Here is a 25539-nt window from a genome sequence, read left to right on the forward strand (position 1 = left end):
TTTTTGTTATAAATAGAATACAGAAATATCTCTCCAAGTGCACTCAACTTACATCTTCCTTATGATCACCAAACGGTAAAGTGGAATAAACACACATTAAATCAAAGTCACATTTGAAAGTATTTTTTTTTAATTTGTAAATGTACATAAAAAGATAATGGTTATGATTCTGTCTGTGAGAACTGAATATTCATCAACACTAAAAAGGCTGGGGGTGGCAGAATTCTCGCTTGAGAACTTGGCCATTGATCTGATTGTGGACATTTTGCGCAAAATAGTGGCACCGGAACGTTCTCATCAGCCGCTCGGGTTGAACCAGTGTTAACACATGATACCCCACCCGTCTTCGGCTTTGTCTGGTCAGAACGATCCCGAGTCACTGGCGCGAAACATCTTTGGGTGGCCTCCACAACACCCCTCCCATCCATGGGTCTACCAGCCCAGCCTGATTAGGGTTAATCATTGCTACTCAAAGAATACTCCTAACACTGGTCAAAATCACTTCGAATACAATCATCCCTGTGCCTAAATGCAATATAAAAACATGGTATCAGCGTAATCAGATTGTTTGATGTATTTCTTGGCCTTGCAGATAGAGCAGTACTTTGATATAAGAACTTAACATAGTGTACAAAGGCACATTCATAAAGGTCAATGAACTAATAGGGGCAGATGCTTACTTGGAATGTAATTAATTCCATTATAAAAAGATTCACTTTAGAATGTAAGCATGCTCCTGGGATGATGCTCAACTTCAACCAATAAATTTACTGCAAGTGGTCTTCATACAGAGATGGTCATTCCACATTTAGGATCGTGGTGGGAATGTATCACACCCATAATAAAAGTATTATTGTAAAGGAGTGTATCATTATCCAACAATATACTTCCGGACTTACGTGTTAGAGTTGGGATGGTTACAACTCTCAAGAAACAGACTAAAAAACGCTTTGCATTTTTACAGGCAACTCTTTACATGTCCATTCTTTTTGTGACAAAAGAAATGACTTCCAAGAGATCGAGAAAGCATTTTTTTGCACATTTTAACCTGAAAAAAATGCTACAAGTTACACATCAGTGACTACTAAACTCATGCTGCTGATAAGTAGCTTCCCCATCTAGTACTGATTCTGACATTGACCACAGAACATTATTTAAAGAAACGGTCAATAAAACCCTGTTACAACCTTCGTTTCTTGATTGTAAATACACCGCTTTTCTTGGAATGGTACGCAAGAGCCACTGCATATAATTTAAATATTTTTTATTAAGGAACAATTATTCAGATGAGGTTTTGCAATAACAATGTTTTGATAATCAATCCTCAACTGATAAGAGGATCATCAAGGACATACCTATCAATTAAACACACAAAGGGCTTTATATATCTTGAAGTGGGTAAAACATCACCTATGTACATCGTTTCCATTATTTTTCAAAAAATGCAATAGAATTCACTCAATTTGATAAGCTAGCAGAAACATGTCATACAATATACTAAAACACATTTAAAGATTTTAAATGTTGCCACTCCTTTCTTCTGGCTCAGTGGAGTGGAGTTGAATTTATTTTGTTATATGTCCTGGTCGACTTCATATCAAAACTGGTTTCTACATGTATTATACTGAGTGAAGTTAATCTCTTTTCATGAAAATTTACACGGTAAACAATAATTACGCAAATTATCAGACTCACTGGAATACCCTATGTTCCAAAATTAAACTGATTTAAATAATGAACAAAATTATCTATTGCAGTTGATACAGATACAAATAAACATCAGAAGGGTGCTTTATCGGCAATGACAATAATTCAGAAGGTACATTTCTCTCTGCTACTAGCATTTCTCTGATTGAAAACGTGTAATTGATCTGACCAATGCGGTGATGCTCTGTATCACACAGGGGATAAAGAGCGCAGTTTTTATAGTCGCACTTAAATATTTGTGAAATACCCCACTTGAGAATGACTTCATTTTCTAATAGGAAAAAACAGAAAGTAGCACAATTAATGTGAATAAAATCATGACGCTTGAATGTCAAGTGTCTGGTCCGTTACCAAAAACGATAACACTAGACTTATACTGTTTAGACCAATGCGTTCAGTAAATGCCTATACAAATCAATAACGCAATGACTATATTGAGATCGCAATAAATTAGTATTTCAGAATAATACACCACAGAATTTTATACATTAGAATCATATGATTGTAAAGGAAGTTTAAAAAAATAAAGCCTTGAACCAAGATATTTCAATGAGACCTCGCTGGACACACCCAAGAATATTAGAATTCTGACTTTGATAGTACTCTATATAAGGTAGCAGATTAAACATGCTCACATTTTGCTAGAATATACATAAAGAGACTGAAATTAATTGAACAAGAATTACAGTTCAAACATTCTCTTTTAAAATAAGAGATCTCCATCATGTTGCTGTTTTCAATAATATTACGCTGCAAATTACATGACCAGCTGGGTAAAAATGAAATGAATACTATTAATCATATCAATATTAACACAATAAAATGAATACTGTTAGTCATATTAATATACAGGGATGTGAAAGGATTGCAAAGAGCTGAAAAAGCAAAAAATACTGAAGCTCCTATACTTTGTGAAAATTCAATCCACAAAGAAGCTGATACAGCAAATAATAATGGTGAATTAAACTAAGCTTAAAGCTGAACCTTTGCACACTAATTTGGTATTAACATAAGACTAAGGGATTCTTAAAAGATTATCTGAAGTTACAATCAATTACTTTCATAAAAACACTTAAGTCGCCTTCTATTTCTCTTGATAAAGAAATAAAGAACAAACTGTAGCACTCGATTTTCATTTAACCCTTCTCCTCCTTCACCATAATAGGCAGTGGAGGGGTAAGGGCAGAAACTCTCCTCCAATCTTTTGCATGACTTTATGCAAGGTGCGAGCAACTCCTGCGACGTTTGGCTTTTCTTCCTTTCGCAAGTCACACTCTTCTTTTGAGACCACATAAGTGACATCAAGGGCACATGGTTCTGAAGTTACCCAACATTTCATACTTGAACGTCAAAATCAGTTCTGCAGGATACTTGTTTTGGGGTAACAAGCATACAATTTTTGTTATGCCTGTGACTGAGCTTTGGGACAGGACGCAGATACCTTATCTTGACAAGCCTAGGGTTATCAAAGGGTTGGGGTAGATTCCATTCCCACCCCATGGGTCCATACAGACCTATTCTAGGAGGCTCTCTTCAAAATCGTACACCATGAACAACAATCAGCACTCGCTAATACTACATTGAGCCAATTCGCATACCGAGTGCTAAATCTTGCTTATTTCTACATCCAAGCCTTTTCAACTCCTCACAGTCATTGTAAATGCACTAAAGGTTTAACAAATTCAATCATATAATCAGATATTGAATGGAAATCTTTTCCGTATGTGTGCCGAAACTAGACACACGCTCTGAAAGCATTTGACATAATTTTCAAATCATAATATCCTATGACACCACACTTCAACTATTAGTTACATGTAAATATTAACAATATAAATGATGAAAATTGCGTGCAGTGTATGACGTTGAATACTTCATCAAATAGATCAAATATTGACTGTCATATTCCCTATGTTGAAGATCAAGAACCTTCAGAAGTCAATATCCATATATTCACAGATTATGATCATAGCACAAGTAAACACATCACCTCAGTGCTCTACTCATCAATATGCAACGTTGTGCCGACGTATCTTTACAAAATTAACAATTTGTGTCTTCTCCAAAAGGAGGGAATTCAAACTTGCAATAGTCTTTTGTCTCGAAAATTTGATTCATTTAACTTTTGATAGAATATACAGATATATAATATATACATATAAATTTGTGTTCTCCCACATGTTCCAAAGAGGAGCCAGCTGAAGCTAGTGCACCTATCTACACACACCATTATGTCCAGGGTTAATTCACTCCCCTTAGGGACAATACTGCCCAAAAAGTCCTGTTAGACCAAGCATGGTTGGCTTGCTCAGAGTTCTAGTTTCCTAGGCTGTTCCCAGGTGAATTCCGAACGGCCAAAATGGCCAAAGGTGGCGGTCTTTCGGTAGATGGGTTTCTTCAGGTCCAGATCCCTGCACAGAATTAAAAAATACAAATTCAAAGATTGTTGGCTTTGTCTGCTTTATTAGAAGAAAACTACCAATACATTAAGTGATTCGAGTCAATTCGGGCATTTTATAATCAGTGCCCGTTTCTTGTGATGTCAACAATCATCGTCAATTTTTCAGGACCATTCGCATTCATAACTGGGAAGAACATTACAGTAACATGTCCACTATAATAATAACTGGCTTTTTTTATTAAAAAATATCAATCTCTGACTGTTCAAAGAGCTTCACAATTACTATCATCCCGTCCCTGGATTCACAGCCTGTTAGGTGCACACTTGCTAAACCAACCACAATGAAGGTTGTTTCCTACTGGTACCCAATTAGCACCTGGGTGGAGAGTGGTAAAGTATTAATTGACTCCTTGCCAGAGGATGCTAGGCCATGGTGGGATTTGAACACAGGACCATCTGATTGCAAGGCGGGAGTCAGAACCACGACATCATGGTGCTCCCATTGCCAAGGATTTCTCTACAGATACCCTTACACTTTAAAAATGAACAAAAAATGTACAGGCCAAACATCCGCATATACATGCAGTGCAAGTTACTAACACCAAACACAAATGTTAGTTGCATTCAATAAACAAATAAAACATAAAATAACTTGACAACTTATAATACAAATGTATAAATCCAATGTTCTCTAAAAATATTTGAGAAAATTATCACTGAGAATTATACTAATTTTAATGTCAGAGTCAATAAAGGCTCTGCTTATGATGCCCTCTGACAAGTCATTTATCTCTTTATGTTTAGGAGTAAGGCAAAACAAATAATTCTGTAAAAAAAAATTCAGTGAGACTTACTTGACAATGACACCAGGCCTGAGGTCAAAGTTCCTCTTAACGATGCGTAGGAGTTCCTTCTCCGAGTACTCTGATGTTCCATAATGGAAAACTGAGATAGACAATGGCTCGGAGATACCAATAGAATACGAAACCTGGGAAATACAAATGCATGTTAGAAAACTAAATTAGTTTTTAAAAACCAATCCAAACGTACAAACATTTACAATATGTATCATAAAAAGTGTGCATATCCTACTTAATTTTTTTTTGAATAAGGTAAAATATGTCATTGATCCCTGCCAAAGACCTTTGGCTTTGAGAAATCTACATTCCAGAACTGATTATTGGTAATATGGTTAAAGTTATGGACATTAATAAAACTTTCACAAAAACATAGTGTTAAAGGTATTTTGATAAGGGCCCATCTGACAAATAGTTACAATTGATCTGATCAACCACAACTATGGAAAGCCAGCAACGTCAAATCTAAAATAACATGTTTGTGCAAAATATTTTCTAGATATGATAAATATTCATAAATTCCCTGTTTTCTTGACAATATTGATGGATTTTCATATACTCGCGGTTGAACGGATTCATTGTAACTCAACTTGTAATCAAACAACCATGTTACGTTTTTGTGCAAGTTTCATTAAAGCTGTTAGGAATGACTTTGCGCACGACCTGTGACCATTTCTTGGGTTATAATATATACCTCGTGTAGTTGACTTGGCAAATAAGAACATGATCCCATCATGCGTAACTTTAAAAACACCCAACATGTGACAGCCTCTTTTATCAAATCCCAAAAGGTAGAGGAGTAGGGCTATCCAGAAGCCTTTGGCAACATGTACCTGAACTAAAACACGCTTGCAGAGTCCCGCCTTGACCAGAGACTTGGCTACCCAGCGAGCAGCATAGGCCGCAGACCTATCCACCTTGGAGAAGTCCTTGCCAGAGAAAGCACCTCCGCCATGGGCGCCCCATCCTCCGTAGGTATCAACGATGATCTTCCTTCCAGTAAGGCCGGCATCACCCTTGGGGCCGCCGATGGTAAAAGACCCTGAGGGGTTCAGATGGTAGACGGTGTTCTCGTCAAGGTATTTCTTTGGGATGACGACATCAATGACCTGTTCCCTGAGAAGTTTCTGAAGGTCTGGTAGAGTGATGTCAGGTGAATGCTGGGTGGAGATAACGATGGTGTGGACACGCAGAGGTACACAAGCTCCCCTGTCCATCTTATATTCTACCGTAACCTGGTTGAACGAAAAGATGAAAATTACAACTTATAAAAACATTTCATTATACATCTTTACTCCAACTAATACTTTAATCACACATAAATCTCTTAATTTATTATGGAGGGTATAGAACTTGGCTTTTAATGAACAAGATCTTTTGAGCATTGTATACGCTGGAATGTTTTAGAGTAGGGGAAGACGGGGTAAGTTGTGACAGTTTTTGCTTTTTGCATGTTAGAATTGATATGATTAATAATCTTGTCGAAATAAGTACCTTGCCTTGAAATTTAATTCTTCTGAAATATTTTCCACCTACATATAACTTTCTATCCCCACACTGAAAGTCATCGTGACCTTTGAAAAAAACGATGTCAAATGGCTCAACTTGCCCCATATATGGGGTAAGTTTGAGCCACCTTCTGGGGTAAGTTGAGCCACAAAAACTATGTACAAAATGTATGAGGGGAAAACCAGCATGTCAATTTTTTTTTAAAAGTCTTTTCACTTGCTATTTCTCTATAAATACTAACATCCTTTAAGAGGAAAAGAGCAGTCATGTAAATTTGCTCCTTTCAGCCAGCATTTCAATCGATTTTTATGGTTTGTTTGTTTTTTTAAGATACATTACCATAGGAATTACCATGGCTCAACTTGCCCCATGCTGTTTGGCTCAACTTACCCCAGTCCGAACTTAGTGCGATAATTTTGTATCCACACATTTATTATGCATCCATTACATAAAAGACTATGACAAGAATGAAGATCCATACCTGGACTAATAATGTTGTTATCATGTCTTTTATATATTGAAAGACGTGTGTGTTTATAATGCACTTATCTATTTCACACTATTTTTTTACTTTTTTGGCTGAAATTCATATTTTTCCCTCTAAAAAACTACTTTTTGTTTCAAAGTTGAAAACAATGTGGTAGGGTTAAGGGTTATGCTATGGGTCATCAATACATGACACCACCACAATGTCTGACTCATTCATTGTTGGCCTGGGGCTGGTGGCTCAACTTGCCCCTATGCTCAACTTACCCCGCCTTCCCCTACATAATTTTCTGTAAATGACCAGGTTCCCATCATTTTCTAAAGTTTATGACTAGAGTTGATGGGACACTGTCTTCAGCATGGAAGATTGCAGTACAATTCCTATGCTAAATGTGTTCTTTTCTGTTACGCAGGATGACAAGAACCTTGTGCATGTACTGTACGTCAATGTAAAGCAGGTAGCAACTTAAAAACTGGCTTAAATCATTACTTTTGCAGATGTAGCCATTAAAAAAAGTAATGTCAAAATTTGATCTGATAGATCAATCTCATGTCAAAATATTGATTTATGTGATCTGGTGGATTTGTTTGTCAATAATTTGATTAACTGTAAAAATGTCAAATTTAATCAACAAAACATTTGTAAAGAAATAGAAATTCAGCTGTAATATAAGAAGATGATATGACATTTAGAGTTCTAAGACTAGTAACACTTAGTAAGTACTGATGAATGAGGTGAAGAAGTCATGGGCACTTTATTCTCCCAAGCTGTTCACTAGTTTATTCTGTTTGTATACTTCTTAGATAGTCTAATACAACATGGATTTAACCCATTCGGTCTACACTACATTTCCAGTTTGTCTACTTATTATTTTTCACTTTGTCAAATTAAAGTTTGGATCATAAATTATCTCACCATATAGTAAGTGGTGTTAGACCAAGTGAGTATTAGACAAAATGGAAGATGGGCTTAATGGCAATTAGGCTTAATGGTTAGTGGACTGAACAAGTTGTACACAATGTTGGATTAGAAAATGTGGGACGAGATCAAATAGAAAGTAGAGCAATCAGGTGTAAATTAAACAGCAAAGTCAAACTGACCAATAAATGACTAGTTTTCTACTTACCTGTGATTTACAGTCTGGTCGAAGCCTTCTGTCTCCTCCATGTCTGATTTCAGCCATTTTACGCGTAAGAGCATGGGCTAACACTACAGTCAGGGGCATACACTCTTCCGTCTCATCAGTGGCATAACCAAACATCAATCCCTGAAAATAAAAGGATTAAATGAATAATCTTCCACAAAAAACAATTATTTCTCAACATTCACATCAACAAATTGCTATTTTCACTGTCCATGTGTCCATGAAAATGAAGACTGTTCTATTCTCATCTCTGACAGAACAATCTCTAGACATTCACTTCTCATGTTAGACTACCGACATTAATTTCTATATGTGGGACAGACTCACATTCTGAAGCCAACACAAATTACAAATCTTACAAGCATAAAATATGTTTCATGCCAATTGATAATTCAAAGACAAATTAAATAGATTCACTAAAACAACCACTGTTTTTTTTTCACATCCGTGAAAATTAAACTTGGATACCTATCCAGCTACGACCCCCCTTGCAGGACCAATTTAATTACCCTATAAATCACTGACTGAGCACCCCAAAATTTATGAAACTTTGTGTTATTACCTGATCACCGGCACCTATATCATCTTCAGCCTTTCCTACGTGAACTGATTGTGCAATCTCGGGTACTTGCTGCTCAATAGCCACTAACACATTACAGGTATCATAGTCAAAACCTGATGGGACAAACCAAACAAATTTGGGTTTAATTGGCTTCATGTACAATATCATGTTGAATGGCAACTTCTCCATATGCTCCTATGCACGAAATGACTCAAATATAATCCTTTTTGACAGTTTTTCTTGCAACAATATTTTCCTTCTGTCCAGACATTTACCACTACATGTATAATGCTTTCTATGTTACACTTCTTAACAGTCAAAATTGTAAAAGGACTTGAGAAAAAAAAACACAAAATTTCTGAATATCAAAGGAGAATGAAATATTGAGAACAAGTTAGCTGATTAGAAAACAGAAATAAAAGATCAAAGAGAGCCTAAGAAAACTTTAACAAATAAGTGTGTTAACATCACTATCAATGTAGACATCCTCCCACTTGCAATGCAACCAACATGCAGCGGTTAAACTCTACAAATACTTGCCTTCATATCTTATTTATACTGTGACTTATATCAAGCCTATAGAAAACGTTTTTTTCATATAAGATGTTTTAGGGCTTCCATGACATATATCATGGACAAAGGGTGTGTACTATAATATAAATGAGGAAAAATAGATGTTTTGGGGTATGTTTTCAGTGTACAATTGGGAGAGATGTAATTCTGTTAAATGACAAATTTTGGTCGCTTTGCCAATGGGAGATCAACATACATGTAACAATCATATGATTTTAATGCCGATGCTCTTTACTTTCGTATTGTTCTTTACCTTTCATCAATCTTATTCTTTGAATGTTCTTGTATCATAAAAGCTAACTTGATCCAAGGATTTTCATTCTCATTAAAGAAATTCATTCACATCAATCAACACTTGAGCAATTACAGCTGCTAACAATAGTAATAAAGAGTATTTTTTCCTTATCAAATAGATTTATGTTTTGTTTTTAAATTTGATATCCAGTAGTAGTATTCTATATCTTACCTTGAGACGAGTCATCATATCCTATGGCTTTAATAGCATTCCTTACACACGATTGGTAGTCTACATGGGCATTAGACGTCACCTCACCAAACACCATGATCATACCGGTCTTTGAGGCACATTCTAAACAAAATAAATTGAAAGAAAAAATTATAACATTTTTCACACATCACACACTTAAATAGTCATTCAGAATATTCACACTGAGCATTTTTACTAGTGTATTTATTTGCAGCTTTTATGAATTCACATAATTATTTTAATTATTCTGACATACATGTATCTATTAATCAATGCACCACCCCGTCTGGATTAGAGCCATGTTTGAGGGCACTACATGTAGTTTTCAAAAATTATAGAGATGACCCACCAATAATCAAATGCAATCTTTTCTTTCTTCTTTTGATAAATGCTGAATCATTGCAAAACCTAGAATTTCTTCAGTCAATTTCTGTGTTTTTGTTCTGGGGAGTGTCTCATCCCTATTGACATATTCACAAAACAAATACTGATATTCACTGAATATCTATCATAAGAGATGAAATTCTTGCATCTGATTGGCCCAGGGCAAATTTGCAAGTGAAATTCACTGATACGTTACATGAAACACAGCTAGATCCTCACTAGAATAACATGAACTCCAAATGAGAGCAAAAAATGGGAAGCTAGACAAATGTTAATTATTATAATTTTGTCATACATGTAGATAAGGCATGAAAGCCAACCTGAAATCCAAGAAAGTAATGAAAGCCATGTTCAAAATTTAAACAAATATACTACAATTTTTTAATGTACTCCATGTGGAAAACATGAACAAGGATCAGACATTGCATCAGCATTCAGAATCTACTGTAAACAATATTTTGAAAGATGACGAAATCAGTATTACATGGGGGCAAGGAATCCTACCATCTGGCGAACCATATGTTGCCATTACTACACCCAGTATAAAGTATTAATCTGTGAAAAAATCTAGATGTATGTCATGACCTTAATAAGTGATCAATCACTGCTTGATATTAAAGGTCAAGTCCACCTCAGAAAAATGTTGATTTGAATCAATAGAGAAAAATCAGACAAGCACAATGCTGAAGATTTCATCAAAATCCGATGTTAAATAAGAAAGTTATGACATTTCAAAGTTTCGCTTATTTTTAACAAAATAGTTCTATAAACGAGCCAGTTACATCCAAATGAGAGAGTTGATGTCACTCACTCACTATTTCTTTTGTTTTTTATTGTTTGAATTATACAATATTTCAATTTCAACGTGTTCAGGGAGGAATGAAACTTCATGTCACATGACAATGACGAGAAAATCAAAATATTTCAAACAATAAAAAACAAAAGAAATAGTGAGTGAATGACATCGACTCATTTGGATGTAGCTGGCTCATTCATACAACTGTTTTTATGAAATGAAGTGAAATTTTGAAATGTCATAACTTTCTTATTTTACATCCGATTTTGATGAAATTTTCAGTTTTATGCTTGTTGAATTTTTCTCTTTTTATTCAAATCAAGTTTTTGTTGGGGTGGACATGTCCTTTAATAGAAAAATAAACACCCAGCATGGTTTTCAGACGGGCAAAATCTTGTTTAATCCTGGGAAACATGAAGGGGTTGAGGGGATGGGGGCTAGCACCACAATGACGGTGCAAAGCGGACAGCGTGAAATGCAAAGAAAAAGAACAGGGCTAGTGGGAAGCAGAGAAAACAAAGGCATAAATGCAACATCCAAGCTTCAGTATTCATGACATATTGAATAGCCCGCATCCAAGCCAAGGTATGCTCAAATGGAAAAAAAAAGTGAAATTTCTTATCATTGCACTTAATAATGCTGTTCGAACAGGACTAACATATCTACATGCATACACCTGTACATGTGAGAAAGTGAAATTGACAAAGGATATTACAGAATAAGGAAAAAAAATGTGAAAAGCCTAGTAAATGAGTAAACATTTAATAGAAAACTGGAGTTCACAGACATGACATTGCAATTTAGTATAGCGCAAATATTACATATTGGAACAATATTTACTTGAATGGTATTAGCACTGGTCAACATGCATTGCATGACTTGGCAAATTGTCATATAATTCTATCATCCACAGTATTTGGATGTCAACAAATACAATGTTTGGTGGGAAGGACTCTTCTAAGAATTCGCTCTAAAGTTATTTATTCATTTATCTGCTAAACTATCTATGTATGATAAATTTATCTATAATGCTCTCGTGAGTGCAACAGCTGTTGCTAATATTGTGGATTTAATTTGGAGTAGTGCTGCAAGTCAGGCGGCATGTTCGGGTTCGGTTCGGTTCGGCAGGGTTCGGCAATTTTTTTCCGAACTTTGGTTCGGTTCGGGGTTCGGCAATAAATGCCAAATTAAATTTAACATTAAAAAATAAAGATCGCCGACCTACAAACAAGTAATCTCTTGGATGAACTGTCATGTATTAATAATAAATTTTGTTTCTAAAAAGAATAGTTAAGATAATTGTTGAACTTTCTTTTGTTTTAAAAAACAAAAAATAAGTCATTTCTACTTTCATTTTTAAAATGAAAAAAAAAATCAAAAGAAAAAAATATTGATAACGAGAGAATCAGGACAGAAATAGAATTACAAAGATCAGAATATTTTTTTCACGATTATTTCATGTAGCTATGATCATGATCGATTACGATGTCATTGCCAACGCAGCTTCTCAAATTGGAAAGTGTTGATCGGGAATGTCGAAATAGTAGACAAACAACCTCCACTCAACTGTTATTATACCGGTAAAATTCACATTCCAAAGAATATGAGTGTTTTAGAAAGTCCCTATTTCCTGAAAAGTGGTAAAATCTGGTCAATGAATTACTTTAAAAAGATAAAATATCAGTCCATTCTTGGTCCAGAAAGATCGACGCTACGTGACTTCAAACATATTTCTAACACGAAAATGAGTACATGGGACTGTACTGCGTATTTTAGTGTTGTGAAATCACTCGGCGTTGATCGTCAGAACTAAGACTGAACTGATAATTTATCATTTCATTTTCATTTTTCAGTAATTGGCCAGATTAAACCACTTTTAAGAAAATATTGACAATGGAAAAACGTTTCAAGTTTGGAATACGAATTTTACCTGTATAATAGCAACCGAGAGCAGGTTGTTTGGACTTCCTGTTTCAACTTTCCTTACCAACCATTTCCGGAACATCGATCAGGGAACATGCGTTGATTTGGTTTGAATTTTTATCTTTTTTGTTTTTTTCACCCTCATTCCTTCATCTCTTATTTATCTTTTATATTAATATGGAAATTTCAGAAGGTGGAATATATATACTTTACCATTACTTTGTCAGTCACAAGGAATTAATTTATGTCTTTTCAATTAAATGTACATCCGATTACAGCAATACGTAATTCAACTACACTTTTTAACTGAGTTAAGCTTAAAATGTCCCCACATTTTATAAGGAAAAAATATATTCATGTTTAGGCCTGGGACGATTGTTATTATTACCATTCGATTATTTCCTGGAAAAATAATTGAATGATTCGATTGTTCGTCGGGAATCACGTCTTTTAAGTCACAATAGTTGACCTACTTTATGGTGACCCCCCATGAAGAAATCTCCATCAAAGTCACATGTTTAGCATAAATGAGGCCCTTTTCCCCCTTCTCCATGATTTTTTATATCAAAAGAAACTTCATGAAATGAGATTAAATCTTTCAGTTTATTGTTCCAATGAAAATCTTTCCTAAATCAATACTGGTACCCTGGTATTATGCATGCATCCCTCCAAGTGCCACACCCCTGCATATAAATGAATCAGCCCCTCCGAGTCCAAAGACGTAAACAACTCATTCATGAAGTATATTCTTTGAGACTGAGCCCAGGTGGAGCATTTCACTTAAAAAATTCATCCCTTGCCCACACCATGTCCCCGCCTCCACTTGTGGCACTGCCCACGATGCTACACATGTATTAAAAAAAAATTTATTTGAAATACCTTTCAAAATTACGATTTTTATCATTTGAACCCACATGTATAACTGGGTCTATTTTTGGAGACTAGTCGAGAAAGTACTGGTGAAGGCGGGCGCGTGTTGGAATGTAGTTTTCATTGGTTGAGGGGGATATAAAAAAGGTTGCATTGTTCTGAAACATGAAAGAAATTCTCCGGCTCCCACCCCCTATCCTTCCCTCTCTCTTTCCCTCACACGCACACACACACACAGATGGGGGAGGGGTCAATTTATTTCTGAAGTCATGACCTTTCCTGATAATAAAGGGAACCACCTGCCTTCCGCTTCTTTGTTTCCCAAAGTTTCATTGGCTATCCGAAGGTCCAATCAGCTCAAGTGAGCTGGTTATGTGTTTACTTATTATTGTGCACGCACACAATGACTTATTTTGTGTATGAGGGCAAGGTCGGGTGGGATTAACATTTTCGGAGCGCTATCATGTTGGTATGTAACTGTGAATGTGATACAATCATTGATAATTTTTGAAACATTACCTCGGTAACATAAGTTTTAAACCTGTAAAAAACAGCTGTCATCATTGTTTTCTTGTCATTTTATTATTATTACTTGGGTATTAGAGTTATGCCAACGTCATAATCGGGATCTGCCGAACATTCGATTAGTGTATATTTTGCTAATCGATTGGTGATTGGCGGCATGCCAATCGAACCATTCGATCAATCGATGTTTACTCCCAGGCCTATTCATGTTTATAAAAAAAATTGAAAATGATAAAAATTTAATCAAACACGAGACCGAAACTGTCATACTTTGTCATTTACGAGGAATGAATTTATGTCTGGTTCTTTTTCTTTATTAAATACAAAATGATTAGGTCCGATTACGATCACGATCGATTACGGCAATACGTAAATACACCACACTTTTATACCGAGTTTAGCTTCAAAATGCCCCCTCATTTTATCAAGAAAAAATATATTTATGTTAATAAAATATTCTTAAGTTGATAACAGTTCAATCAAAGACGAGATGGGAGCTATCATAGTGGATTTTAAAAATATATGAGTGGAATTCTCTTTGTGCACAATCACTAACCAATATATATTTTGTTAATTTTATACTTAAATCTATGTAGTCATCGCGTTCATGCATTGCATACATTTTTTTTTTACCGAACTTCCGAACCAGGCCTTTGAGTTCGGTTCGGTTCGGTCCGGTTCGGAAGTGCCAAGTTCGGCGAACTTCCGTTCGGTTCGGCGGTTCGGCTGCAGCACTAATTTGGAGCATAATGATAACATGTACTGCTTGAGTTCCACTGCATAATGTGAATTTAATTCATTTGTTGGAAGTGTAGAGCTCTTAGAATATTAACTGGTGCAAGTACATGTACACTCAAACGTATTGACTTGGAACACATCTATTGTGAAAAACCAGACAGGCATACCACCAAATCCTAGCGGATGCACTGAAGTGTGCAGGAAAATAGAGCTGGAGCATTCTATTCAGGGCATTAAATACTCACCTTTTTACCCCAAATTTCAATTTGCACTTCCAAACATGTTAGGCCACTTGAACTTATGTCTCAATCGATTGTTTTTACAGTTGTTAGTATCATAATTCACAGACCACACTCTCTTACAGCACAGATATTAACTATTTTACTCTTCAGGTACATACAATATTAAGAAGTTATTAACATGTAGCTCTTCCCCTCCCCCTCTTTTTTCCTAATCTGTTTTCAGCCTTCATACCTTATAATTGCCCTTTTCAACTTTTGCAATCCTGTCATATTTTGTTAACAAATAGTCACTTTGTAAATTAAGTATTACTTACCACAGGCGACCTTTGCGTTAGGGTCAATAGCAAGATGAGCGTCAAGAACTGCATCACTCACTTGATCACAGATTTTGTCTGCAAAAAACAAAAGGAAAACAAAAAAACATGTAGAACTGAAGGTTTTATTGTTTCAACTGATGAATTAAAGTGGAAATTAAACATTGTTCTTCCCTAGTCTATATGTATGATTGCACTGTTTGGGTATCAAGGAATAAAGCCCGAGATCAAAGTTATCATTTGAAGTGGAGTTAGGCAAGCACATAATACGATGGATAACATTTGGATCCCTCCTTCCACTTCTAAGTCCCATAACACAAAGTTTAGTAATTAAGATTTTCATGATTAATTGTACATTATAGTCAATGCCATAAATCATATAAGTATGTTCTATGATGATCACTAAGCTTTTTGTTCAGGGCCCCTGGTTGGCAAGACATAAAAAATAGCCTGATTGGTCAAAGTGATGTTTAAAAAGAAACAGTCCACTGGTTAGTTAAAATGTTTTCTTTATCTTATGACCACTATGCTCAGAGTGAAGCATGTAATTGCCGAGCTAATCATGGCTTCTCAATGGTGGGAGTATCTGGAAAGTTCATTAGCAGCAGCATACTGCTTATGTGGAGGCCTGGCAGGAGAGGTCAATTGGAAGTTAAGTTCCAGAAAGACGAAGCTCCTTATCAAGTACTCAAGGAGACGAGCACACAGGTAATTGGGACATTATTGGCCTTCATTTCATTTGGGGTCAAATTGCCAAATGGTTAATACATTGAAGCACAAAAAAAATTATGCTAAAACTTTCAAATCAATCTCAATGTCAAAATTATTTTGGAACTATCCCTGTGCTTGCTTAAAGACATCAACACAGCAGCCTTATTAATCAAACTTATCAAAGCATCACACATTCAGTTTTTAATTCTTCAAGTTTAACTTAAAAAGGACAAAATCACAATCAGTTACCAGCACATACATAGAAATTCCATGGTAAATTATTGAACGGAATTGTAAAAAAGCAACTTTATAGTGTATGTAGGCCTAAATTACAAGACTTCATGCCACTAATTCAGTTACATTTACATGTAGATGTAGTTCATTTCCGGTAGTTGACTGAATAGAGTAGAAACTGCCATGTAATGGTAAGCTACATAGTCACTCTACTATGCAAGATAGAACTTAAACAATGACTCCACAATTTGGTGGAATAATCAGTACGAAAAGAAAATGTAAATACATGGAGGTGTATGCAGATTTGCATCAAACAGTGGAAACCTTTGTGTACACAAGATCCTCCCTTGCCATGCCTCCTATTTACCCATTGTATTAACTCCCAGTGCAGTATTCGAGTCCCTTGGAGTATTCAAATTCCAATGTCATTCCTTGACAGTTGGAACCTGAAAAACCCACAAGATGTTTCTATACTAGATCCATACATACATGTATGAATGCCTGGCTAAATTTAATTTCAATTCTTCTGAAGTAATTTATCTTTTTACCTTTCCTTTGTCAAAATCTTTACACTCGCCTGTTATTTTTTTTTTGCTTTTATGAAATTTATCCACTAATCTAACACCATCAAATAAATACAATGCACCTGGCAGCCTCCCATAGTGTATGTTTTCAATATATAGTCCAATTACATGTGATTTAGAGGCAAGATATTCAATATACCAGTGGTGTTGACTTTCCGATTATTATATTGACATACATGTCCAAAAGTGATTTAGGAATGATGGATGCATGGGAAACATTAAAATAAAACATCTTTTATATTCACTTAATAAGTCAAACTGTCAATACTATCTGCAGAGAAACCAATACAACTACACAAGATTAAAAAAAAAGAAGCTTTTGAAACAATGCATGACTTCGCTTACTCAGCATTTCTTGAACGTAGTAGGTCCAATGTCCATGTTGGAGTGGCTATTAAAAAGTTTATGGATCATATTTGTATTTTCTACACACTGCTCCTTTTAAGGGCTCAACTCATTTGTACAGATCAAAGGAACAATTTTGACATATTTTCAATGCCAACTTGGCAGATGGCCATCAAAAGCAGAGAAGAGCTCAACGATGCATGCGACCCTAAAGACCATAACTGTTGTATTCGAAGATGAAAAGAGTGAATTCATGAATAATAATATGTCCATTTATATAGTTACTACTATGTGCATATACTCAACTGCGCTTTGATACTTGGTATCATATTATTACCCCGGCTGTAGCCAAGCCGCCATATCAATAGGCGCTAAAGCGTTCAAGGAATAAATCATAACGGGTACCCTATCACCTCACCTGGGTCGAGTGCAGCAAAATGTGGATAAATTTCTTGCCGAAGGATACTACGCAATGCCTGAGATTCGAACCCATGACCCTCTGTTTCAAAGTCCGGAGACTAATCCACTGGGCCACAACGCTCCACATGATGAAGGTTCACATCATTTAATAGCAAAGATATTGATTTGTAATGGACGGACGAAATTGGTCACTGTCTTATGACAGCAATAGCAAATTGATCCTCATCCCTGTTCTACATGTACCTCTACCTTCATTGGTATGCAGTCCAATAGAGGTTACTAAAGCTGGAGATATGTTGCTTTCAGAATTTGGGCCAACCTGGTTTCAATAGGTTACCAACAAGACGCATAATGTTTTGTTAGGCAAGTCCAATTCACAAGAAATTGCGCCATGTTGGTATTCCCTTTGAAACCTGGTTGGCTGAACTCTCTCTATTACAAGTACAATGGGTCTGGTTGCTTTTATTGAATGAATGAAAGTACATGTTCAAAACCAATATAGAGTGTACACAAAGAGGGAGATCTTTCTAATCTAAATCCTAAGGTGATGTCCTCCAACATAGGCTTCAATATGGTCTGAATGTTTAAGCCAGGGTTTGAGGACCTACTATTAGCAGTTTTCTTATTTTACTCTATCAACTGATAACAAGTATGTCTTTTGCCAACAAAAAAAGGATTTCTTGACACCGGCGACAGCCATCAAGAATAGAATGCTAGATATCAAGAAAGAGGATAATGAGGAAACTACTTGTACATCGACATACACTGGATAAAATCACCTGGGCCCTGTTGAATAAAGATTACTACATGTATAATATATTATCTTTGAATCCAATAGTATCTTTCCATGGAATGCTTGATTTTGATTGGTTGTTGAGCATTGTTGTCATGGTAGTTACCATCGAATGATAAATACAATGGGACCCAGGTGTGACACTGACAGCCGCTTGATTAACTTCTTTCTTTCTAAGGAGGCCAACACGAGTTCATCTTGCATAATTTCAGTCACAATCTGCAAATAAACCACCCACTTTTCGATAAAAAGTACTTGGTATGCTGCAAACTTTACTAACCACAAAACAAACAGATGTACATTTCTGCTGAGCCAGCAAAATTTTGGAAGGACATGTTATCATTTTGATCCTAATAAGTAACCCCAGCTAAAAACAATGCGCAGATGTTGTGTTTGAACTGGGTAGAAGGTGTCTTTGTGCTAGAGGCCTCCAGCATGAATTCAAAGCATAAATGTGGATTAAAATGTGCTGTATTGTTGATTTCAGACACATGATTAAGGGGTCAAGGGTCACTTAGAACTGCTTTAAACCAGATTGATTTATCTTGCCATCATTGCAGCAGCAAACAATGATCATTCACTGTGTTTGCTTATCTACTCAAAGCCTACTATTATGGGAGATCCTAGGGCAGTTCTGCCAAAAGTCCATTAAGCCATGTTTGAACTCATCCCATTTGTGTTGTCAAAAAATAAACTCCAAAAATATTTATAGCTTTAGCAATAGAAAATCACCTTTCTTAAAATGAAAATGTCACATGACTTTATTTTACAGTGGCAATTAAAAAAAAAAGTAGGGCATAGTGCAACACCTTATGAGTGAAAATATCAGATTTTTTTATTTGTAATAACTTCTGATGAATGAATGAATCTGTGTGTGGGGTGGAGCATGTTATTACACATTCCATCTCAATCAGAGCAGCATGTACAAACTCATGTTTCTTTTCCACATTAGAACTAATCCTGCATTAACAATTGCTTAAAAATTGAAATTAAAATTTTATTATTTAATGAAAAATAATTTAATCCATTAATTGTTCTTCAAAACGGCACTTAATTATCATCGAAGCTACGTCATTTCAAAGTGGTTCAAGGGTCAAGCCTATTGTATTTGCAGTGTTTACGAATAGATACACGAGAGATGTCTGGTAAGCAACCTCATTTTTCTTTTCTTTTTTTTTTTTGGGGGGAGGAACTGTCGTACCTTTATACGCATTAGGTGTATAAAGGTATGTTATTTCATAAAATTTTAGTTAATAAGAATTTGTTGGTTACAATGTGATATGAAGGGAATTCCCTTCTTGTGTATTAACTTCAATAGGCACAGTCCCATATGCGTGTCTAGGCTCTGTGATGTAATGACAATATCAAAAAATCATTAAAAAATATCACCACATACATGTAGTCCTCTAGGCCAGTCACAACCTCTGCTCGTTTAAAACCAATACACTATTTGTCAAAGAGTAGGGTGTTCACCCGGTATATTGCATCTACCAGTCCCAGCAAAGATCTTCAGGTCAAGTTAATCTTAAAGTTCACTTGCCATACATGCCATAATAACAAATGTAATGATCGTGGGAATTAACTGAAAACCAAGACAAAAGGCATCGACTTTGAACACAGCAATGATGAATAAAGGGCAGGGTAAACGTCAAATAAAGGGCGGTGCACATCAAATCAAGGGCAAGAAATATGGCAATGAACATGATAATTTAGTCCAGGTCTACAGTGTACATTCTAGATCTAATAAAATAATTTATTAAAAGTTAGTAAATAACTCAACATGGCATGGCAAAATTAAATCAAAATTAGGCAAACAATTCTATTGCTGAAAAATTATTTTGTGAAACTACATGTACGACTAAGGAGTAAGATAGAATAAGAAATGTTGCAACAAAGCATTATAAAAGTTAGATTGAATCTAGATCTAACTTGTCATGCTTGTTCGGCATTCGGCCTACCCGACTCTTGACCCCCCCCCCAGCCCAATACTGACCACTGACCTGGCTTGCGGCTGTTACATTGTTTCATAACCTTTGTTCATTGAATGAGTGCAGTGTGACGAAGTGAAAGTCTGAAAACATGACAAATGATTCATGATGGGAATCCAGGACCAGAATGCAGATTGACAAATTGAAGCATTCCTGACAACATGGACAAAGTACACCTGATCACGCTGATAAAGCATTACTAATTTAAAACAATCTGCACAAATCTGGATGAAATTTAAACCAAGCAAAGCCTATAATTTCAAGGCCAGGCAATCCGCAAGGCCGATTGCAATCACACGTCCGTCCCCGGGAAGCGACCGGCGCCAGGCCATTGTTGCAACCGCGTCTCTCCTGTATCCAGCCGGGAAATTTGGATGACCAATTTTCCAAGCTCCAGCGCAAATCAGCTAATGAAAAAAATATTTGAGTTTTGGTGGCTCACTTACCTGGATGTCCCTCTCCAACGGATTCTGATGTGAAGAGAAAGGTGTCTCCCTCAGCTACAGATGAAACATGATTTTCTTGAGCCATTTTCGTTATAATAACAAGAGGGCTTGTTGTTGTGGTAAAAAGAAGTAGCGCGAGCGTGTCCTCTCCCGGTGAAGGCTATCGTGTGAAAGAGGACTGCCAATGAATCGCGCGACCATTTAGCTGTGTTGTGCCTGTCACCTGACTTGAATACAGACTGGTGATTGGATGTGATTCTCACAATGCAGAACGGTATAGTCGACAGGCAAGGATATCCATGCACAATCTCAGTGCAGTGGTGCATATGGGCACGTTATTTGTGAAGTCGAAGGAAGAAACTGATAGGAGCTCATAAATCAATAATAATTTTGACAGAATCATGGAATGCTTCAATGCTATATAGCGATTAAATTCTCACAAAATTAACAAAAAAAGTTGCGGGGTTCGGGTGGGACCCGGGTGGGGACTAGACCGGGGATGGGCGGTCGGTTCGATCCAGGGGCGAAGCGGGAATCCCCCCATGGCGACCCCCCAAAAAAAGAACAAAGAGGAAAATATATAACTAGAAATTCAGTATTTAGTTAGCGTCGCGGATATATAGCACTTTTGTGCATGATAAGTTGGATCCCGGGGTTGGACCCCATTACAGTGCCCAGTGGCGTAACTACGGGGGGGGGGGGGACGTGCCCCCCCTCCAATCGGCTGGCCAAAAAGAAAAAAAACGGGGAAAAGGAGAAAATGATGGAAAAGGGAGAGAAACGTAGTGGGAAAGAAGACATTAGTGTTTATTATATAATATTATAATCATGTTCTGTTATATATTACATAAAAATTTAAAAACAATTATAACTTTATGAAACATGATTTACCCAGGCCTATGTCTTCATTATTCCTGGTGCTCGCATTGTCTGTTTAACGAAATATATAATCCTGTTGTACTAAAACTTTCCGTTTTCAAGTCAATATAAGCCAAATATATTTCCTCGCCCTTCGAATTATTATTGTTTTATGTAGTGACATATATGCTTCTTTTTCATGACTGCTTAAAGTGACTGCCCCATTTCAAGGTCTTAATATAAAACATTTAATTCCTGCCCGTGCTTACGTTCGCATTAGTGGATTGGTGAGATATGTCTACTCTTCATAAATTCTATAAAGTCAGTCCATAAAATGTCCCTTTTTCTGATCTGAATATAAAAAAAATCAGCTTGTGCTTCGCGCTCGCGTCATTTGGTTAGTGAAATAGGCATGGTCTTCGTGAATTCCTACAAAAAAGCATTAGAATGCCCCTCTTCAGGTAAACTTTCCAAAATTTTCAGCTCGCGCTTCGCGCTCGTAAAATTTGATTAGTGAGATGCGTATACTATAATCATGATTACAAAGACTACAAAAGCATTTGTGTTTAGATGTAATCCTAATAAAATCAGCATGCGCTTGGCACTCGCATTAGATGACTATGGTGAGAAATGTGTACTCTTAATGGGTTCCTTCAAAAAATAGTCCTTTAAATGTTCCTGTTTGGGGTCAATATATACAAAAATTTCAGCTTGGGGATTGGCTTGGGCTTGGGAATAACAGGAGGGAAAAATAATGAGCGGGTGCAGGAGCCTCGGTCAAAGGAAGACAAGGGGGGTGGGAGCATAGGCGGCGGAAGCGGGGAGGGGGGACGGCCCCCCCCTAAATTTGTAGTTGATTAATTTTTTTTTTTTTTTTTTTTTTTTTTTTTTTTTTTTTTGCTTGTCAATTAATTTTCCTACGCGTCCCCCCTAAAATTTTTAGGTTGAGAACCTTTTTTTTTTTTTTTTTTTTTTGCTTGTCAAATTTCTTTCTTGGGTTGTCCCCTCCTAAAATTTTTGGCTTCCGCCTTCAATGGGTGGGAGACTCAAATAGCGGCGTCGAGTGTATATTGATGTGCACGGGAGGGATGCCAAACTGCATGATGTGTTAATATCGAGGCATCAAATTGTAGGAAAAACCCCAAAGATCGAGAGAGAGAGAGGGAAAGAGGGGGTGTGGCTATTTTTATGGGGGTAGGAGGTTAAAATTAGGTAAATATGGCTTTGACCTAAAGTTCTATATTGAATAAGGGGCGCCAATTGACCTACAGGGAGCCAAACTATAATTTCAAAATTCAGTGTGGCCACGTAGATTAGGTAAGTGCGCAATGTTTTTTATCTGGAAGCACCACATCTTCCCGGTCAAGTTGGGGGAACAAATTGGATCTAGTTTCAAGGAATCAGAACATAAGTTACAATGATAAATTAACATTTCTAACAATAAACAGTCACAAATTAAACAAAAACGAAAACAGAAGGAAAAACATATCAAAACAACAGCATCCTGGCAAATCGTTTGGGGGGGGGTATAGCGCGAAATGAGCGGAAATGAATAGAGTACGTCCCACCAAAGCCCTCCAAAATAAGAAATATAAGCCCCCAAATCACGGAAACGAGAATAGGGTAGGTCTATATTTGCACTGACTGCGGGATTAATATAACGAGACCCAGGACAGTAAATTATTTATGCAGCCCCCCACTTTTTCCCAAAACCGTATAAAAACCGGAAAAAATATCACATGATTGTGATTTTTTGCATGGTCAGCCCCCCCCCCCCCTTTGAAAACCGTTCCGCGGCCCTTGGTATATAGATAGGCCTAGGCCTGTCAATGATAATTATTCTTGGGGGCACCGAATTTATGTTGAATTATGGAGTGGGCATCAAGTTGTAGCGAAAATGATGGGTGCCAAATTGGTCTTGATATTAGGGGGCACCAACTTTGACATTGGGGCGCCAAATCGATCTTAATAAAGGGTTGCCGAAATTGCCGTAAATCATATAAATCTTTTAATATATTCTGTTGATCAGTGATGTTCGAATTTCGTGTGAATTTTTATTTGACTTTGAGTTATGATGGCCATCAGTGGCGGATCCGGGGGGGGGGGGGCACATCCGGCCTGTGCCCCCTTGAAAATGATGACTTTTGTTTTGTTTTGTTTGTTTGGGGGTTTCTTTTTGCTTGCACTCTTCACAATGACTTCCAAGGGCGAAAAAAACACCATTGCAGGAGTGGATCCAGCCTTCGCCAATGGGGGGGGGGGTTAGCCACATTTTCCCCGATCGGCCGCTTGAAGTGGATTTTTGTGGGGTTTTTTTACTTTGAAGGGGTTAGTCCTATAGCCACTTATTCTCATAAATCAACATAAACATATAATAATATCATAAGCCTTATTTAAGTGTGCGAGCGCGAAGCGCAAGTTAATTTTTATTTCATGTATTTTGTCCTAAAATTTAAATATTCTGGGCAATGTATATGATCCTAAACGAGATGTGTACGCATTCAACAAAACAATTACTTTCGAGCTCTGTAAAAGTTTTCAATACACGTTTTGATCTGATCAAGAAAGGATCTGTTAAGGACTGCTTGCAGTTAGCAATGAAGAAGTTACGTTATTTCAACAATCAAATAATGCGAGTGCGAAGAGCGAGTTGAAAGTTTTTACATTTCTACCTGAAGAATGGATTTTCTACGCACTTTCTGTAATCGTGAAAAGGATAGGTATATTGATGCGAGCGAGAAGCGCGAGTGGAAGAATTCGAGATTTACACCTAAAAATGGGTCACTCTATTCATGTTTTGTAAATCATGAAAAGGATGAGTAATTGGAACTATTCCTTCATTAATAATGCGAGTGCAAAGTGCGGGCAGAAAATGTTTGATGTTGTGATCTGAAACTGGATAATCATTTAGATAGAGAACAAGCTGCGTATCTGAATAAACATGCGCATGCGTGTTTCAGATTTCGACTTAGAATCTGGGCATTCTAAATACTTTTTTATCATGAAATCAATAAGGCAAGCGCGAAGCGCAAGTTTAAATATTTGATATTCCGATCTGAAAAAGGGCTAATTTAAGCTTTTTCAAGCACTTTGTAGGAAAATAGTGAGGTGGACATGGATCACACTTTAAAAAAGCTATTATGTTTTATTATTATTATATTACTTTGAATTTTGACATAGGACCGGGAGATTCTAAGAACATTGTGTCATCATATGAAAAATGAGAGTATATAATTAGCTTCCTATTTCTCATCCTAAGCGCGATATGAAACTTGTCGATATTCCATTCTTACAAAAATTGATTATATCGTATTTATTAATCTAATAGCCTATAATGAGAGCGCGAAATATGTATATAGCCTAAAAACTGGACATTTAAAGCACTTTTTTAATTGAGAACAAGATGCATGAGAATATATTTGAGGTATTTTCAACAATCAATGCGAGCGCAAATTGCGAGCCGAATTTTGTTTATGGGGATTTCAAGTAGTTTGTTATAGAAATAATATTGAGATATACCTCATTGATCAGAATGCGAGCGTGCAGCGCTAGCTGATACGTGACTTGAATAGGGATATCTTTAGAACTTTATGGAATACAGGAAAATAATGGTACCTGACAAATCAAATATTGCGAGCGCG

At 36.5% G+C, this 25539-nt stretch overlaps 1 protein-coding gene across 1 annotated transcript; it reads right to left on the reverse strand.

The window, feature by feature from the left end:
- Positions 1-107: 107 nt before the first annotated feature.
- Positions 108-21225, reverse strand: LOC121432020 (S-adenosylmethionine synthase-like). Its single transcript, XM_041629833.1, has 8 exons — positions 21041-21225; positions 15520-15597; positions 9707-9829; positions 8668-8780; positions 8088-8228; positions 5799-6200; positions 4963-5096; positions 108-4118 (listed from the first exon to the last, which is right to left on the reverse strand). The coding sequence occupies exons 1-8, from the start codon at positions 21123-21125 to the stop codon at positions 4016-4018; spliced, it is 1179 nt and encodes a 392-aa protein (XP_041485767.1). The 5' UTR covers positions 21126-21225; the 3' UTR covers positions 108-4015.
- Positions 21226-25539: the final 4314 nt, after the last annotated feature.

Source organism: Lytechinus variegatus, chromosome 18, assembly GCF_018143015.1.
Source record: "Lytechinus variegatus isolate NC3 chromosome 18, Lvar_3.0, whole genome shotgun sequence".
In the NCBI taxonomy this organism is placed as follows: domain Eukaryota; kingdom Metazoa; phylum Echinodermata; class Echinoidea; order Temnopleuroida; family Toxopneustidae; genus Lytechinus; species Lytechinus variegatus.

Excerpts from the sequence above, each read along its gene's own strand:
- LOC121432020 (XM_041629833.1), bottom strand. The coding sequence starts at position 21,125 with ATGGCTCAAGAAAATCATGTTTCATCTGTAGCTGAGGGAGACACCTTT. Across the intron at positions 8,229-8,667 it reads ATATAGGTGCCGGTGATCAG|GGATTGATGTTTGGTTATGC; the intron begins GTAATAACACAA and ends TTTTATTTTCAG. Across the intron at positions 4,119-4,962 it reads AGGCCTGGTGTCATTGTCAA|GGATCTGGACCTGAAGAAAC; the intron begins GTAAGTCTCACT and ends AATTCTGTGCAG.